At 44.4% G+C, this 17,851-nt stretch overlaps 1 protein-coding gene across 7 annotated transcripts in view; it reads left to right on the top strand.

Moving 5' to 3' along the window:
- SLC8A1 (solute carrier family 8 member A1) overlaps window positions 1-17,851 on the top strand; it is a 438,247-nt gene that overhangs the window by 87,728 nt on the left and 332,668 nt on the right. For 4 of the 7 annotated variants that reach the window (XM_075535795.1, XM_075535798.1, XM_075535793.1 and 1 more), the window contains exon 2: window positions 12,814-14,645. In XM_075535795.1, the coding sequence (XP_075391910.1) occupies window positions 12,847-14,645 (1,799 nt within the window). In that variant the 5' untranslated portion in view covers window positions 12,814-12,846. Of the gene's footprint in view, window positions 1-12,810; window positions 14,646-17,851 lie in introns of all 7 variants that reach the window. The other 3 variants (XM_075535797.1, XM_075535796.1, XM_075535794.1) reach the window with 1 other exon arrangement.

Here is a 17,851-nt window from a genome sequence, read left to right as displayed (position 1 = left end):
GACCTTTAGAGAATTCCTAACAATAAACAAGGAGCCCCGGTGCTGCGAAGATGAAGTCTTGGGCTGCTAACCGATAGGTTGGCAGTTCAAACCCGCCCAGTGTCTTCCGGAGAGGGACTGGAGATCTTCTCCTGGAAAGGCTGCAGCCGAGGAAACCCTGTAGGTCCGTGGTCTGTCCCTATGCGTTGCTGTGAGTGGAAGTTGGTTCCGGGGCCGTTTGCAACAGCAGCTAGCAATAAAAGTGTATTTGACCTTTGAGTTCCAGTGTACCTGAGCGGGGGCGGTAGCCTTCCGATAGTACTTCGCTATCAAGAGCGGTCAGCTTGAGGAGGTGGGCAGGTTCTGTTTTATGGCAGGGGACCTTGACTACTGCCTGACATGAGATTATCACACCTGCAGACTGTTTGGGAGCAGTTCCCTGTTTTCCAGGTAGGATGAGAAAGGGAAAGTTGCTTGGCCAAGGCCGCATGGCGGTTCAATGAAAGCTGAGACCAGAACTCATTGCTTTTGACACCCTGAAGATGTGGGCTGTTCCTTCCGTCTTCCACCCTGCCCGAGCAGTGGGCTGGGCTGTAATGCCAACATTTGAGTGACTGGCCTCAGCCAGTGGGGAAAGGTGTCAAATAAATTACAGCAGCTGCTTTCATTGTTTTCCAAACATGCTCTCTGTACCACAAGGAGGATGAATGAATGGCATGGAGCTCCTCAATGGGTCATTGTTGTTGATGGAAACAGTTCTAGTTAAAGCAGAAACTTAATAGGTAGATGATACTATGCTTAACACTTCATTGACTGACATTGCCATTTCTTTCACTACTACTTTTGGTCTCTCTGGCCTTTTCCATGATTCTGCTCAAGATTACATTTATGATAGAAAAATTCTCATCTATCGCAATTCTCCCGAGTCAACAAAAATGAAAATAATGTAGTAGCATTCGCATGGTTAATAGCATGGAAGCCATAATACTTAAGCCAATACCTTAAAAAATTTCTTCAGGTAAAATGTATAGAATTAATTTAGTGGGCATATTAACTAGAAGGCCTGTCTTCTACAGAATCTGTGTTATAAATTGTTCTTGGGGATAATGATGTTTAAGAATTTTGCATTGTCCTATAAGCCAATAAACCCCACTTATTTCTCTAAAAAGTAAGGTTTGTCTAATTCCTTTCTAAATTGACTTCCAGTTTTAAACTGTGTTGCTTTTATGCTAATAGATATGCCATCTGGGGGCTCAAGACGTAGCACCTTGCGCTTTAGCAAAGTAAGACAGAGGATTGTTGAGGGGTCACTATTAAATGTGCATTTACTAAGGACTTTAAAAAATATTTATTTTACTTCACGCCTTTGCTGTTCTTAAGAGCATCTTGTTTTTCAAGGACTGCAATTTGAGATGATGCAGGGAAATTTAAAAGACCTGCAGACTCCAGTTAATAGGATTCCATCTCCTGAAGAGCTATGTACTTGAAGACCCAGTTCAGTGACTCAAGGAAAACGCTCAGGAAATGCACCAGCCTTTACTCACATCACCAGCGTCCCCATCCGCCCCACCTTTTTAAAGGAGCACGCTGGATGTTCCCATCACACAACTTGAAATCGGAATTGCATTCTGTATTAACTGCCCCAGTTCCAAGAGGTGGACTAGAACAAACTATGTGACTGCAAAGATTTACAGCTAGTTGAGATGAACAAAGTTGAGTTGCTTAATACCAACCTGCTGATATAAATAGCACATCCTCCTCTGAGGCCTCTCGTTTTTGGGATCACCTGCCTCCCCCCCCCCCCCACTGCTTAAAGCTTGAGTGTCCCTGGAGGAGACAATGGGTTAGCACTCAATTTCTACCCAAAAGGTCGGACATTAAAATCCTTCCAGATGCACCCTGGGAAAAAAACCCTGATGATGTGCTTCCCCAAAAAGCCGCCGTTGGGAACAGTGTGGAACGCAACCCCCCTTCTCACAGGAGTCAACTATGTCAGAGCAATCTCGAAGGAACTGGTTGGTTGGTCGGCTGGGGCCAGGGCTAATGATGGATATTGGGTGAAGGTCACTGAAAGCTTTTACTCATGTTGGATCTTTGTCATGGGTAGCTGTAGCGTTCTAGCAATCTTTGTCTGCTCCTGCCTTGAGAAGGCAAAACTTTCAGCAAGGTTAAGTACTGCCAGTATTTTCATCCATTTTGGGGTGGCCTGATGTCTCCTACCTTCTGGCGGCTGCTTCCATGAGCATTGATTGTGGATCCAAGTAAGACAAAATCCTTGACAACTTCAACCTTTTCTCCTTTTGCTCATGATGTCACCGGTGGGTCCAGTGGTGAGGATTTCAGAAGCTGCAGTCAAGAGATCAAAAGATGAGTTGCTTTAGATTAACGCATGAGTCTGCCGCACAAGCCCTCTTTAGAGTATTGAAAAGTAGGGCTGTTACTTTGAGGACTAAAGTGTGCCTGCCCCAAGCCATGGTCATTTCCCTTGCCTCTTACGCACGTGAAATTTGGACATTGACTAGGGAAGGCTGGGGAAGAATTGATGCATTTGAATTATGGTGCTGGAGAAGGATATTGAAAGTCCCACGGTGTGCTGAATGGACGAATCTCGATAAACGGATGGCCAGAGTGGCAGGCATGCTTTTGACCTGTTCCGGAGATACCAGTCCCTGGAGAAGAGCATCATGCTCAGCAAAGTAGAGGGACCGAAAATGAGAGAAAGGCCCTCAAGGAGATGGATGGACACAGGGGCCGCCACAATGGCTCAGACACAGGAACAATTGTGAAGATGGCGCAGGGTCTCATCTCTTGTCCATCGGAATACCAGTCTGTGAGAAGGAAAGCACATCTGATATGTTATTTTACACTAGCATGGGATTGATGTCATGACAAACACACGGCTTCTATGTGATTTTCAGCTACTGTATTCCCTCACCTGCAGTGCTTGATGCAGTTCAATCCTTGGATGCTTGTTCAGCCCTACTAAACATCTGGTCCATTAATCTGCATGGCAATAAGCTTCCCAAGTGGTGCTTATATTAGCTGGAATTGAACAAGTGTCATTCGCGACCTTTATTTGCCTGATTTGAACTAGTCCCTTCTGGAATACCTTCTCACTGTCTTTAGCTCCTGTTGTCCTTCTAACCCCTTTCTCTTTAGGAATGTTAAATAATATTCATAGCAACAATGCCCACTGAAGTACCACTGGGAGCCTAGGAATGACTAGATGTAAGCACTTTGAGTCATCTCCCATTTTGTAATTGTGTGGTTTTTTACCTGTAGAAGGCATTCGATAGTATGGACTATGCCCCTCCTCCTTAAACAACTTTCTTATGGCAAAATATCAAGCTTGGCCATGGAGTTAATGTTGACGCATCTTTCCTACCCTGTTGCTGTTGGTACCATGGAGTGGGTTCCAACCCACACTGAGCCTCTGCCCAGTGGAATGAACCATGCCTGGCTCTGGACCACCGGAAGCACTGCGGCTATGTTTCAGCCTCGTAGTGCAGCCTGCTCTTTAAGCATCTTCCTTGTCCCATTGTATTTGATCAAGCATGATGCCTGTATGAGGGATTGGTTCCTCGTGACAATGTATCCAAAGGACATGAAACAAAATCTCACCACCCTCGCTTCTAAGGAGCATTCTGAGGATAGATCTTCCAATAGATCTTCCAAGACAGATTTGCTTGTTCTTCTGACATCCACAATACTTTCTTTATCCATCATCAACACCATCATTGTGTATGCATGCTTTTTGAATAAAGGAACCCGAGTGATGCAGAGGTTAACTGCTCAGCGGCTGATTGAAAGGTTTGAGGTTCAAACCCACCAGGTACCCCTTAAGAGGAAGATGTAGTTAACTGCTCCCATAAAGACTATAACCTTGGAAATCCTGGAGAGAGTCAAGCTGCCCCAGAAGGCTTCTAAGACTGTAGTCTTTACCAAAGCAAAATGCCACCTCTTTCCCCCATGGGGCAACTGGTGGGTTTGAACTGGCCGTCTATCAATTAGCAGCTGAACATTGAAACCATGGAGCCACCGGGGCTCATCAACAGATGGATATGTTTAAGCAGGAAATATTTTTAATTTATTTTTATTTGGTGACTCAGAAACGCATACATATGGTTGGATCCCTCCCCCTCTGTAGAGTCAAAATTCTATAAAAGCCATTCTTTATCTTCTGATAAATGGTGAACAAATTATTATCGGAAACAGTTATTGCCCCTTATGAAATATTCCTACTGCACAGAGAAGGTGCTCCAGGCTCCTACTTCTAGGAGCTGCTTATCTACGGAATCTCTTTCTGTGTAGGAACATAGGCTGAGCGGTCCTAATTTTCTGGAATTTGCTTATTTTACCCAGAAACCCAAGTACCTTCGTGTGGGAACTGGGGTGTCCAGTTTGAGGAAATTAAGGTGTATCCATGATGCCGCAGCCTTGAACATCTTCCTACATCGGTGATTTTCTGATAATGGACTGCTCCACTCTTTTTCCTAGAGAAGATTCCGTCTTCCAGAAATGATCCGCACTCTTTTCCCATAATGCGCACTATTTCAGAGCTTTATCTTACTCATCTCTGTAATACCATGACTGGCTCTAAAAATACTTGGCACACAAAACCATCAATTCATCAATGTGGGTTTTTAAAAAAAACATTTTTGTGAGTCCTTTTCCTTATAAAGTTAAAAAGTATAATGACAACTTCAACACAGTGAGCTTTTAAGTAAACTGCATTGAGATTCTGGAACAACAATTACAACAAAAATGACAACAAAAAGAGACGGAAACTCTGATGGGTTGTTATGAGAGTAAAATGCTAACTTGTTATTCCATGCGGTTTCGGTTTCCCCAGATTGATACCCACTGCTCATCATCCTCGTTGACTTTCGTTGTGTGTGCTCTCTCATACGATTATTGTCTTTACCTTCTTTTCTATCGACTGATTGGAAAGAAACTTGACATTGGAACGTCATTTTAGGATGACTCTAGACCTCAGACCCCAGCTGATCATATCATTGCTACACATTGTCTGAGTATTTACAAAATCTGTCTCTGTGTGTGCTGGGCAGTGCCTGTGGAGACGGGAAGGAAATATCAGAGGACCTGGAGGAAATGATGTGAACCAGTTGGTGCTGTGGGACTCTTGGAGACCCCTTGTGTTCAGAGTAGAAATGTACTTCCTGGAATTTTCCATGGCCTACTTCACTTTCCTCAGGTAGATCTCCAGGCCTTTCTTCTGAGGTGCCACATGCCACCTACTTTCATGGACTCAGGTGGGAAGAAAGGACAGCAGAGGGGAGATTTTGTCATTGTCTCTGAGAACAGGACAGTGAGCCCATGGCCCCAAATCACGGGGCTTCCAATTTTAGAAGTTACAATGAAAACCAAACGTGTCGCTCTTTAGTGCATTCTGACTGCTGCCAGCTCTTTCCCTTGAGGAGCGGCCGTTGGGCTCCCACGGTCGACCTTTCTCTGAGCCACTGAGTCCTTCACCACAGTGCCACCAAGCCGCCTGGCACGCCATTGTAGAATGAGGCCAAAAGCTTGGATTGAGAATCTGAGTTTTGTATGTATATCTTCGTGACTTCAGCCCACTCTCCTGAACTAGTTCTGCTTCTCATGGGTAAAATGAAGATAAAGGAGCTACCTGGCTCCATTTCTTTTTTCCCCCAGAAAGGACGAGCAGGATAGCCGAGTCAGCAAGTGCTTAGTAAACGGCATCCGTCGTTGTTATAAAGGCTCGGCGTGGAGCCCTTCCCTGCTTCGGGCCTCTGTGATGGCGTATTTGAGGCCATGCCAGCAGACTTCAAGTGGAAGCCAAGGTTATCAAGGCATCTTCTCTTTGAGTTCTTCCTTGGTTACCATTGGGAGACTCGATTTCTCTAGCACTCTACTTCTTATCTACACTATGCAGAGTTAATACATAGCTATTTAATTTTTGTCATATTTTCCCTTTCACGGGGCACCGCTAATAAAGGTGTTCATTAGTTTTTGTTTAACAAAATATCATTTTAGTTTGTTGAAGTGAGAGGATGATAGGCTTCTTTGAGAATGTCTGCAGTATTAGGGTCCCTTTCAACTCAGCAAATGATCTTGGCATTCAGGGTATGGCTGGCATAAGAAGACCTGTGCCAAAAAAGGTCCTGGGCAGACCTTTGGTCGTGGGTAGAAAAAGGTCACCAGCAGAACTCTTCAGTAAACTATTAAATATGTATTAGGGGCCTTTAAAATTCACATGGAAAAGGGTAATTGATACATTTTCCCATGAATATTTTGAAACCCTCTCACTTTGATAAATGTGAAAATAAATAAATTTAAGAAGCAGAAGTAAATTATGACATGTGAGACTAATAGGTGCTATGTAGAAAAATGAACTAAGAGAAAGGACCAAGAGGGCACACTTTTTTGGTTTATTAGTGATTTCTTTATTACCCTCAAGTCTTAATCCGTATTTTGTTTGGCTTTGTTTTGGTGGAGAGGTGCATATCACCTGGTCCTCATCCCAGTGGTTCTCTTTGTTCGAAGATTATGTGATGCTTTCTGCTACAGGATAGAATCCCAGCTTCAGTCAACTTTGCCTGGAAGTTAAGCTGAAAGGCATCCCTCTAGGACCTGTCCCATTTTATCAGGCAGCAAAGAGCAAAGGAAAGAAGAAAGGCAGGGAGGAGGGTGGAGGAAAGGAGCAGAAAGTGTAGCAGGCAGGGTCACTGTGGCCTAATGGCCCGAGGTTGAGGCTCCGAGCAGTCATTGCACAATAGATGGGATGTTTGATGAGGAAGAAGTCTTCCTCTGGCATCATCCATTTGTTTGGAAGCATTGGGACATGCTTGCTTCCCTTGTGAAGGGCGATGTATGGGGGCCTTCACTTTACCTGGGACACAGATGGATTCCTTTGCTTTAAGACTTTCAGTCAGTGAGAATGACAGAGAAGCAAAGTCCCGATCTTCATGAAGGAGTCAAGCAGTTGCTTGGAATGGTCCCAGTTGCCAGTCAACAGAGGGCACGGAGACCCTGGGCTCGTGGGGAATGCCAGCCGCATTCATTTTCTCTTGGTAGCCACCACTGGCTGCAGCTTCCAGCAAGGACCAGGCTGCTCTGCCTTAGATGTTGGACATTAACTGCCAAATTCCCATTGGGTCCCCTCTTCTGTGGGCGTTAGATAAAGACCACTCTTGCAGACAGTCTTTTCGTTCTTTAGAACTGTGACGTCTCCTTTTACTACAGGTGGCTGGACTTACTTTGAGCTAGCTATATTTTTACCATCTTTTGTCAGTAACAGACTGGTATGTAATCTGTGGGTGTTGGCATCATTTGCCTTATTTAAAAAAAATAGAACACAAATGATAATTAGGGTCTCCTGGGTACCAACTGTGCTGAAGACTTATTTGGTTGATATAGTAGCTATTGCTAGCTCAGAACTGGTCATAGATCTGGGGGTTGGTCTGAAGGAAATACCTTTTACTTGTGCCTGGGGTAGACACTTAGCCTTTGCTTGTGCCTCGGGGAGATTCAGGACGGATATTAGGAGAGTCAGGCAGCAGACAAGCTTTCATCCCCACAGCCTCTTTTCTCGTCTTCCCGCTTAATTTGTATGGAGATTAATATTTCAGAAGCAGGTTTCTGTTGTTGTTCTTAGGTACCTTTGAGTCCTTTTGATCATAGTGAACCCATGTGATGGAAGAACTTCTTCTACAGGGATTTCTGGGTGTAATCGATCCATGTTACCAGTGGACAGTCAGTTCCTTCTCTTGCAGAGTTGCTACATGGATTGGAACCACCAACCTTTCACTTATCATCAGAGGACCGACCCACTGTACCACCTTAGTATCAGAGGACCGACCCACTGTACCACCTTAGCATCAGAGGACCGACCCACTGCACCACCTTAGCATCAGAGGACTGACCCACTCTACTACCTGGCCTTTTTAAGGAGAGGGTGGGGATGGCTAAGTAGAAATGTTGACTCCAATGACTGTGGAAAGACCTTCCCTGAGAGGATGAGGAAGATGATACGGAGAAGGAAGTAACATTTAGATACCATACAGTCCACATTTCCACAAGTGTTTGCGTTATGTCATGATTGGAAAAAAAATAAATGGAAGCCCACTGACTGAAATACCATTCACTAGGTTATAGTTTTATCAATCCAAATTTAATTTCTCTCCAGTCACTTCATTGCTGATAAGTTATATCAGTGTTTCATCTTCACTAATTTCACCAGTCATAGTGCCTTCCACCTTATGAACATGGTGAAAGTTTGGTGCACCTTCATTTTCTCTGGCATTGATGAGGAATTTTTGCTGATCCATCCTGAGGTAGTTAGCTTATTGTGCCAACCTGGTCAATAAACATATGTGGGGTTAATTGAAGGGTGGAAGAATAAATGGCTCGGTGAGCCTTGCCCTTTGAGTTCTCAGGTCTCTTGCTTTCTGATGGTCAGACCAGGGTACAGCTGCCTTAGCCAATTCCCTGCTTCAGCTGGCAAGGCCCACTTATTGCAAGATATTCCCGAGGAGAAGCCACATGGACCTACCCCGATGCAGCCCCAAGTGCTGGAGCAGCCAGGTGGAGACCCTTGCCAGTGCTGAGATGCTTACACATTCACTGTTTCGGCTTTCCTCCTGCAGTTGGCATCATTGCGTGTGTTTTGTGAGATGGAGGAGGACTTTGTGGATTGATGTCAGACATATGGGTTAATGTTGGACTTGTGGGATTGGGCAACACTGAGTTGGGATGTTTTCTTGATGTGCACTTAACCAACCTTTATATAAAACTCTCTTTTAGGTATGAGTTTCTGTGAATTTGTTTCTCCAAAGTACCCAGTTTAACACACATCCCTTCATGTGTCTCTCACACACGGGGGTGAAGGGCAAAGCTTTCTTGCTGACGTAGGCAGTTGCACTAGCAGTGTGTGCATGAAGAGGTTGCCAGACAATTAAAGGAACATATAAGGAAAGGCAGCAGTCTCTACAGCACGCCAGCCTACACTCTGTACCGCAGTTATAGATCCTTGGTGGTTTGAATCTCTCTCTCTCTAAGATGAAAGCTAGACTGTTCGAACCCTTCCATAGGACTGTTGCTCACAAGAGTCGCTGAATCCTGTCTGGAAGCTTAGAAGGTTTCAATGGGCTTTCCCAAGCCAAAGTCCAGCAGTTCTTCACGAGCACTTCAGTAGTGCTCCATGCTTACAACGATTGGGGCCAAGATAAAAGAGAAGTCACTGATACCATCCTTGAGGATGGACTAGGCTGGGAACTGTTCAATAAAAATAATTGACTACCTACACAACTTTCAACATAGGTTTCATTAATCGACTTGACCTCAATGATCTCATCTGCCCAAATGAACCCATGACAATGACTGCTGGGGGTTCTGACTAGGGCTGTTGAGCGTTGCCCAGTTCCCGGGGTTCCTGGCCACACAGTCTGTAATGGGAGTGGCAACATTAGGAATGTGGGACACACAGTGACAGCAAGTAATACTATTGCTGTAAGTTTGGGGTGTAATGACACTGTGCTTCATGACTGGATTTAAGGGTTAGATCCTGGTGTCCTTCCTGATTCTCCCAGGTGCTAGACTGTGATTTTCTCTTGTAATCCTTCAAAATTGCTTCTAGAACAGAACAAGGAAAGTTGTGTGAAGCAGAGAAAACAACCTCTTTCGAAGGTCTGGAAATGATCAAGGGTTCTCTCTTGTAGGGAACAGAAAGCATTCTGATATTCTGGAGCTCAGAGCGGGAGACCAGGTCCTGAAAGGTGTTGCCTCATCTTTGGAGGACTTTGGGTTTTGTTCTGAGGGTACCACAGGCACCAGTGGATAGTTTTAGTGGAATAAAGGACCCAGGCCTGCACTTTAGGAAGTTCCATTCAGCAAGTGTGTGAGGAGTGGAATGATACGATTTGAATAGAGTGGTCCATTAGATCAGTCTTGGAGACATGCATAGTTCTGAATTTCTATTTCAAAGCCAAACTCACCGCCACCGAGTTGATTCCAACTCCCATCAACCCCAGAGGAGAGGGTAGGACTGCACTTGTGCGTTTCAGAGCCCATCAACTGTTGATGGGGAGTAGAAAGCCTTGTCTTCCTCCCTTGGAGTAATGAGTGGTTTCGAACTACTGACCTTGTGGTTAGCAGTCCAATATGTCACCACTATGGTCCCACTTTAGATCTCGACTGTACTATTCATTTTATATATCTTCCATAAGTGGGATCTTATATAAATCTCCATCTCTCTTCAGTACGACTGTCTGCGAACAAACGTTTAACTTTCTGACCCTTACATGCCCCAAAACATGGTAAGTTGTTCTCTTTCCAAAGGTCACTACAAATGTTTGCTTCTCCTTTGTCAACGTTAGATCTCCACTGCATCATTCATTTTATACATTTGCAGGGAGTGGGATCTTGTATAAATCAGACCTATTTTAACAATAGGCAAAAACTGGTCTCCTTGTTTTGACCCCTCTCCAATGAACAAGCAGAGAGAGACTTTTAAAAGGAGGGTCAATTGTGTCTCACTTATGATCCAGTTCCCCAAATGATCTTCTTTGTTACACAACCCAATGTGTGACAGTGATCTAAACAATTCCCTCTTCCCCCCACGATCGAGTCTCATTGCATCTCAGCTCCGAAACCTTGCTCTCTCGCGCTCATGGCTCTTTTGCTACATTCTCTTCTCTGTGGTTCCCAGACTCTGGCAATGCACAGACCCATCAGAACCTTTGTACTGGCTGGGAATTATCTTCCTGCTTTTATTTAGCAAGTCTGATCCTCTGTTTCCTTTAAGATGCTGATCAAATAATAAGTTATCAGAGAGGCCTTTATTAATCATGCAAAATGAAATTACACGTGTCATGAACACACACACACAGACACACACCCGTCCTGGTTGAGTTGATTTTTTATCCCCTTCACTGTAGCACATTTTTCCATCTGATATTTGTATGTATTTGATTGTTTCCTCCCCGTTAGAATATAAGCTCATTGAGGACAGGAACTTTGTTTTATTGCCCGATGAAGTTTGTGTACCAGTAAGAGAGTCTAGCTGGTGAGGTCATTTTAAAGTATACATACACATTCAGTAAATATTTGTGGAGTAAATGGTTGAATACGTTACACTTATTAGAGTTGCAGAATGATTGATTGCTACCTTGTTTTTCACGGAGCTCACTCTAACCACCCAATCCCGGGAATGACCCATGGCCTTTTGTATATTTTTAAAAACTTGCTTCTGCAAGTTTTTTGGCCTTTTACTTGGATTGCAATTCTACCACAACAACGCTCAAGATTTAATTGCCTTCCTTAGAATGGGAAAATTGCCAAGGAAGCTTATCTCCCAACAGTGATAAACCAAACTCCGAGGGGTTGCCAGTCTGCCAGGAGGCTCTCCCGTATCCTGGTGTTGTTTTCAGTATAGGCATATGCTAGGGAGCTGGAGGAGTCTGAGGGCGGCTTTCATCCAGCCGGAGCCAACGGACTATAGTCCAACTCCTCTTTTAACTCTTTGCCAGACAACAGACCTCTGTTTTGAACCAGGACTCCTTTGGATGTCCCCTTTCTCTCCTTGGATAACTGGATCCCCTGCAAGGTTTGCGGAGCAGACATTGACTCTGACTTGGAACATGTCTTCTTCTACTTAGTGTCCACCCAGGTCGTGGAAACAGAGGTGATAGACGGTTGGTCGCGGTTGAGTTTTGGAGGCTTTGGTGGGTAAATAGAGGGTGCATCTGCTGCTTTGCCCTCCAGATTTCTGCTGCCCCATGACTGTTGCTATGCCCCAAATTCCCGACACCACTTCTTCACCTGCGCGCTTTGCGGTCATTGCCAGTGTGCTGCATTGGCTTATTTTGATGGAATGATTGTTTCTGCATTTCTTTCTCCCAGGAATCTTCGTGAGAACTAAGGCATGTTTTAAAACCACCCTGACAAATAGGACATTGTCACAGGCATGTAGAAGCTGTGGCCGGTCACGGTGATTCCGCAGACTCCCAGGCTCACACACCTGTCCTACAGCCAGATCAGTCTGGGTTGTCTCTTTCCTTTGGTGGACAGCCCTCGGATTTTAAAGCAGTGTCTGTATGCAGGTGTGCCCAGCTGCTAAGGGACCAGGAGAACTTGACTTGCTAAAAATTAGTAGGCAATGTGTTCTTTTCAAACATGTTTTTGAAAACGGTACTTAAGATGCAGAAATATTGCATTATAACAGGTTTTTCAAGTATAAATGCCATTGAACCTTGATTGCAGGCCAAGCTTGAATGAATTCTATGTATTTCAAGTAAGTTAAGAGCAATAGGACGTGATTCCAGGAAATCTTGTGTCAGGTTCATTATAGAACTAAAGATGAGCACCAGATTTTTGATAGTACAGTTTTTCAAAGTCTTAATTTCCATACGTCAATCTTAATAAAGTGAATTTTGGCAACAAAACAGTTGTTGGGTGGTGACGCATTAACCAGAAATTTAGAGAAAGTCTACTTTAGCAGAAAGGAGAATGTTGTTTATAATGCATCATTCCCTCCCCCCACTTATTGGCTACTAACATGGACAAATGTGTAGCCAACAAGGAACAGCTAAAATTGATCTTTCATTTTCCAATAAGTCAATTGTGCATTAGGCTCAGTGAGGGGGGCTGCATGTAGAAAATCCACAGGCAGAGCTTACACAGCATTGCTTAATAGTTGGCATCTTCTAAGAGTAATGATACTTTGGCATAGATGTTGTGGTGATCAAATATGAGCAGATTATTGGTCATGAGGAAAAAATTCATTATGCTTTGGAGTTTGTTCTAATGATATGATCTTTTCTCTCTCCCCCTTCCCTCTCTTATTTCTCTCAGTAGGTTGGGACAGTTGGGAGTCTCTCATTTTACAAAATGTTGCCGCCCAGGCTCTCACCCACCTTTTCCATGGGATTTCACCTCCTGGCCATCGTGGCTGTCTTCGTTTCCCATCTGGACCAAATACGCGCCGACAGTGAAATGGAAGGAGAAACAAACAACACCGGTGAATGTACCGGCTCATATTACTGCAAGAAAGGGGTGATTTTACCCATTTGGGAGCCACAAGACCCTTCTTTCGGGGACAAAATTGCGAGAGCGACGGTGTATTTCGTCGCCATGGTGTACATGTTTCTCGGCGTATCCATCATTGCTGATAGGTTCATGTCCTCCATAGAGGTCATTACGTCTCAGGAAAAAGAAATCACCATCAAGAAACCCAATGGCGAGACCACCAAGACGACGGTCCGGATCTGGAATGAGACCGTGTCTAATCTCACCTTGATGGCCCTGGGGTCTTCTGCTCCTGAGATTCTCCTCTCCGTCATCGAAGTGTGTGGCCACAATTTCACTGCGGGAGACCTGGGTCCTAGCACCATTGTGGGCAGCGCTGCCTTCAACATGTTCATCATCATCGCCCTTTGCGTTTACGTGGTCCCTGACGGAGAGACCAGGAAGATCAAGCATCTGCGTGTGTTCTTTGTGACCGCAGCCTGGAGCATATTTGCCTATACCTGGCTTTACATTATTCTGTCTGTCATCTCCCCTGGCATCGTGGAAGTCTGGGAAGGTTTGCTTACCTTCTTCTTCTTTCCCATTTGTGTGGTGTTCGCCTGGGTAGCAGATAGGAGGCTTCTGTTTTACAAATACGTCTACAAGCGGTATCGGGCTGGCAAACAGAGGGGAATGATTATTGAACACGAAGGAGACAGGCCGTCTTCCAAGACTGAGATTGAAATGGATGGGAAAGTGGTCAATTCCCACGTGGAAAATTTCTTGGATGGTGCCCTGGTCCTGGAGGTTGATGAGAGGGACCAAGATGACGAAGAGGCTCGGCGAGACATGGCTAGGATCCTGAGGGAGCTCAAGCAGAAACATCCGGAGAAAGAAATCGAGCAGCTAATCGAATTAGCTAACTACCAAGTCCTAAGTCAGCAACAGAAGAGCCGAGCATTTTACCGTATTCAGGCGACCCGCTTGATGACGGGAGCTGGCAACATTTTGAAGCGACACGCAGCTGACCAGGCAAGGAAAGCTGTCAGCATGCAAGAATTCAACCCCGATGTGGCAGAAAATGACCCGGTGAGTAAGATCTTCTTCGAGCAAGGGACCTATCAGTGTCTGGAGAACTGCGGCACCGTGGCCCTGACCATCGTGCGCAGAGGCGGTGACTTGACCAACACGGTCTTGGTTGACTTCAGAACCGAGGATGGCACAGCCAACGCTGGCTCTGATTATGAGTTCACCGAAGGCACTGTCCTCTTCAAGCCTGGGGAGACTCAGAAGGAGATCCGAGTGGGCATCATCGACGACGACATCTTTGAGGAGGATGAGAATTTCCTCGTGCACCTCAGCAATGTCAAAGTGTCTTCGGAAGCTTCCGAAGATGGTATACTGGAAGCCAATCACATTTCCGCGCTGGCTTGCCTCGGATCCCCCTCTACGGCCACGGTGACGATTTTCGATGACGACCACGCTGGCATCTTCACGTTCGAGGAGCCCGTGACCCACGTGAGTGAGAGCATCGGCATCATGGAGGTGAAGGTTCTGAGAACGTCCGGAGCACGAGGCAATGTGATCGTTCCTTACAAAACCATTGAAGGGACTGCCAGAGGCGGAGGAGAGGACTTCGAGGACACGTGTGGAGAACTCGAATTCCAGAATGATGAAATTGTGTAAGTTCTCTTTTTTCACATCTGTGGGTGGGCATGTTTGGGCGTGTGAAAATGTGTTTGACTTGAGTGAGGAGGGCAGTGATCGATGCTACAGCCCTGCTTTCAAATGACCAATCCTTTCTTGAGTGCCGCTCCTCAGTATGTGGTTATCCGCAGAGATCGCCAAATGAGGATGAATCGATTTGCCATCACATGCTTCACACACACGGTCATAGAGCAATTATTGTGGCAGAATTTACCAGACTGCTTATGAGACTGACACATTTCTATGTTGAATCACATGATACTTACACAGAGGAACTATTTAAGACGTAAAAATAAGGTCCCTATCTTAGTTGTTGAATTCGCCTTGGGAGAGATCACAAAGAGGAAATAGCTGCAAAGAATTTCTTGGCTACCAGAACTGGCAGGAAATATTTCTATTAATGTTATCTGTGGTTTTGTGACATTTTAAGATAATGGTTCTGCTCAAATGCTTATGTGTAATGCGATACGATGCCCAAACCTGCTCCCCACCCCCTCCAGCTTTCTGCCAGCTTGGGAAAGCCTTATAGCACTTCTTGGCTCTTTTTACTCCACTCAGCTGGTGATGGGGAGGTACATGAAGGTTCTAACCAAGTGTCTTTATTCACAGAGAACTGACCAGAGAGAAGAAATGGGGCACAACTGCCTTTCTATTGGCACTTGACTATGACAGTGTACCCGTGGTTTCTTTAACATGAAGTGCCTAGTTGAGCAGTGACTCTTCCACTGAGAACTTCCAGTAGAGCTGAGCCCCCTTCTGTGCCTGGAGAGGGCCCTGTCCTCCCCTCACCTCATCTAGACCCGAAAATTCGACCCTGTGGACAATGGCCAGAGTAGAAGGAAAGAAGGAAGAAAGGGAGGGAGGATGGAAAGAAGGAATCTAAGGCCCTATTTATAATGTTTACAGTGCAACAAAGAAGGCAAGATAGACAAAGATCATGTTGGTTTAAGGATTGGCAATTTAGGAATGACAAGGAAGAAAAATCTCTAACATAGAAACTAGTCCTGAAGTCACCTTTTATAATGATAGGAGGTAACGTGTCAAAGGAGGAACATGAGTTCCATGACAGTTTCCTTGGGAAGGTTTAGGAAAACGCAAGGAAAAGTCGGCTGGTGGGAAGGGGGCCGAGACTAGGCAAAGCAAGCCGATTTTCCTCAAAGTGGCTTCCAATGTCCTGACATCTCCTTCATGTTCTGTTGTAGAAGTGAGCAATAAGAATACAATATCTTAATGAAATCCAGCCAAACTGAGGTGATAATACCTATCTTCTGGAGTGTGTGGGTGGGCGGGTAATATATGTTAGTTCTTATGGTTTTATATTTCACTTGTTGAGTTGTATTTTCTTGGGACCCTTATTTTATTGAAAGAGGGTGATTACAGGAACTGATGGTCCTGCATAATCTACAAGGATTTTTTCCAAAGGGTTTTCATTCCGTGTGATCCTGCTTATGTCAAGACACAGACTTTATTCCTACGTGAAGGACTCTTCCCCGTTGTATTGTTTAAAATAATCTTAATGACTGGATCCTGCGGTTTAAGACAGCACTTGTCATCCATAGAAAAGTGCATTGCAGGCCGTTACAAGGATCTTGTCTGTTTTCAATGAACTCGCGCGAGGGGTTCTAAAATATAACAACATTTTGTTTTACTTAGAATATTTTCTCTCGGAGATGTGTTTTTTTTCTCTGAAGAATAATTGCTCTGTGCGTGTTTACTTGTAAGAGTTCCCTATCCACACTGCTGTCTTGGAGTTTTACCAACCCATAGACAAGTAACTTTCTTCTGGAACTGGTTGAGAAGGGGTCGGGGTGGGGCTGACAGGGATTTGATGGAGTAATTTATTCTGCCAAGCTCTTCCTGTCAAGTATTCACGCTTTGAAATTGATGTGGATTCTACTGTTGCTGAGGAAGGCATTTTGCCAAATGTTAACTTTAGAAATTTAGATTTGTTTGGTGAGAATTGAGGAAATCAACTGGATGTATCTTTGTCTCTGGAGTTAGGGAAGCTAGATCAAGTGCCAACCTCTGATTCTAGAAAATTCTTACTATATTTTATTGACTAAGTATACAGACTTTGGAAAGGCAAAGCATTTTGTCCATTAAATGGAAGGAGTTTGCCATCCACCTTTTCATTTTCTTTACTGAGTTTCAGTTTTAAAAGGTTTTCATCTTGACATCTTAGAATGGTACAATTAACAAGCTGTTGTGTGTGCTTCATAGATCTATTGATGTTGCATGATTGTATTTGGTTGACTGGGACATAGGCTTCAGCTACCTACCAAGGATTTTATCACAGTGCTTCTAGAAAAAAAAGTGTAACTATGAAAGATATGGAGTTATGCTAATCACTTAGCTTAGAAACTATGAATATTATAGATCATTTCCCCTTTGGTGTTGTCCACAATGCAAGATCCATACATTTATATTCAAGGTAGAGAGTGCCTGTCATCATGCAGTGGCATTGAATTACGTGGACTCAGATAATTGCTCACCTAATTTCTCAGTTTTTCTTAAGACACAATATTCTTGAAAACTTGTGATACATTAGATGGGCCTGTTGATGCCACCGAGCTTTATTAACTATGAACCCTCAAAACCCCAAATCACCATCACCTAGTCAATGCTGACTCCTGCTGACACTATGGACACAGCAGAACTCCCCAGTGGGTTTCTAAGGGTGTAGCTATGAGAGTAGAAAGCCTCATCTTTCTCTCATATTAAATACAAACAAACAAACACATTCCCCGCCTTGGAGTTGATGTTGACTCATAGCAACCCTACAGGGCTGGTCGAATTGCTTCTGTGATGTTCAGAGACCGTAAACTCTTTATGGGAATAGAAAGTCCCGTCTTTCCCCCGATAAATGGGGCTTCAACACAATCCTGGAAATTATAGTAAAAGATAATGGAATTTTTATACAAATGTTTGAAACCCCTGGTACATGGTGAATCTTATTAATTTTTTTCTGTGTGGAAAGCCAGAATTTATGGTTCTTTCCAGAGCAGCATAAAGAGGTTCTTGCCACAGCCTGGATTTTAAGGTGATCTAGGTTCAGGAGCCACTAATCGGGGTACATCTGTATTCTAATTTGCTCAGGGATGGCGACGAAGACGTAGCACGATGTTTTTTTTTCTTCAGATCCTGGCCTGGAGAGCAGGAGAGTTTTCTATTTTTTGATGTT

The sequence above is a fragment of the Tenrec ecaudatus genome, chromosome 17, assembly GCF_050624435.1.
Source record: "Tenrec ecaudatus isolate mTenEca1 chromosome 17, mTenEca1.hap1, whole genome shotgun sequence".
Taxonomy (NCBI): domain Eukaryota; kingdom Metazoa; phylum Chordata; class Mammalia; order Afrosoricida; family Tenrecidae; genus Tenrec; species Tenrec ecaudatus.
The sequence above is the reverse complement of the archived record's forward strand: the minus strand, read 5'-3'. Positions and strand labels throughout refer to the sequence as shown.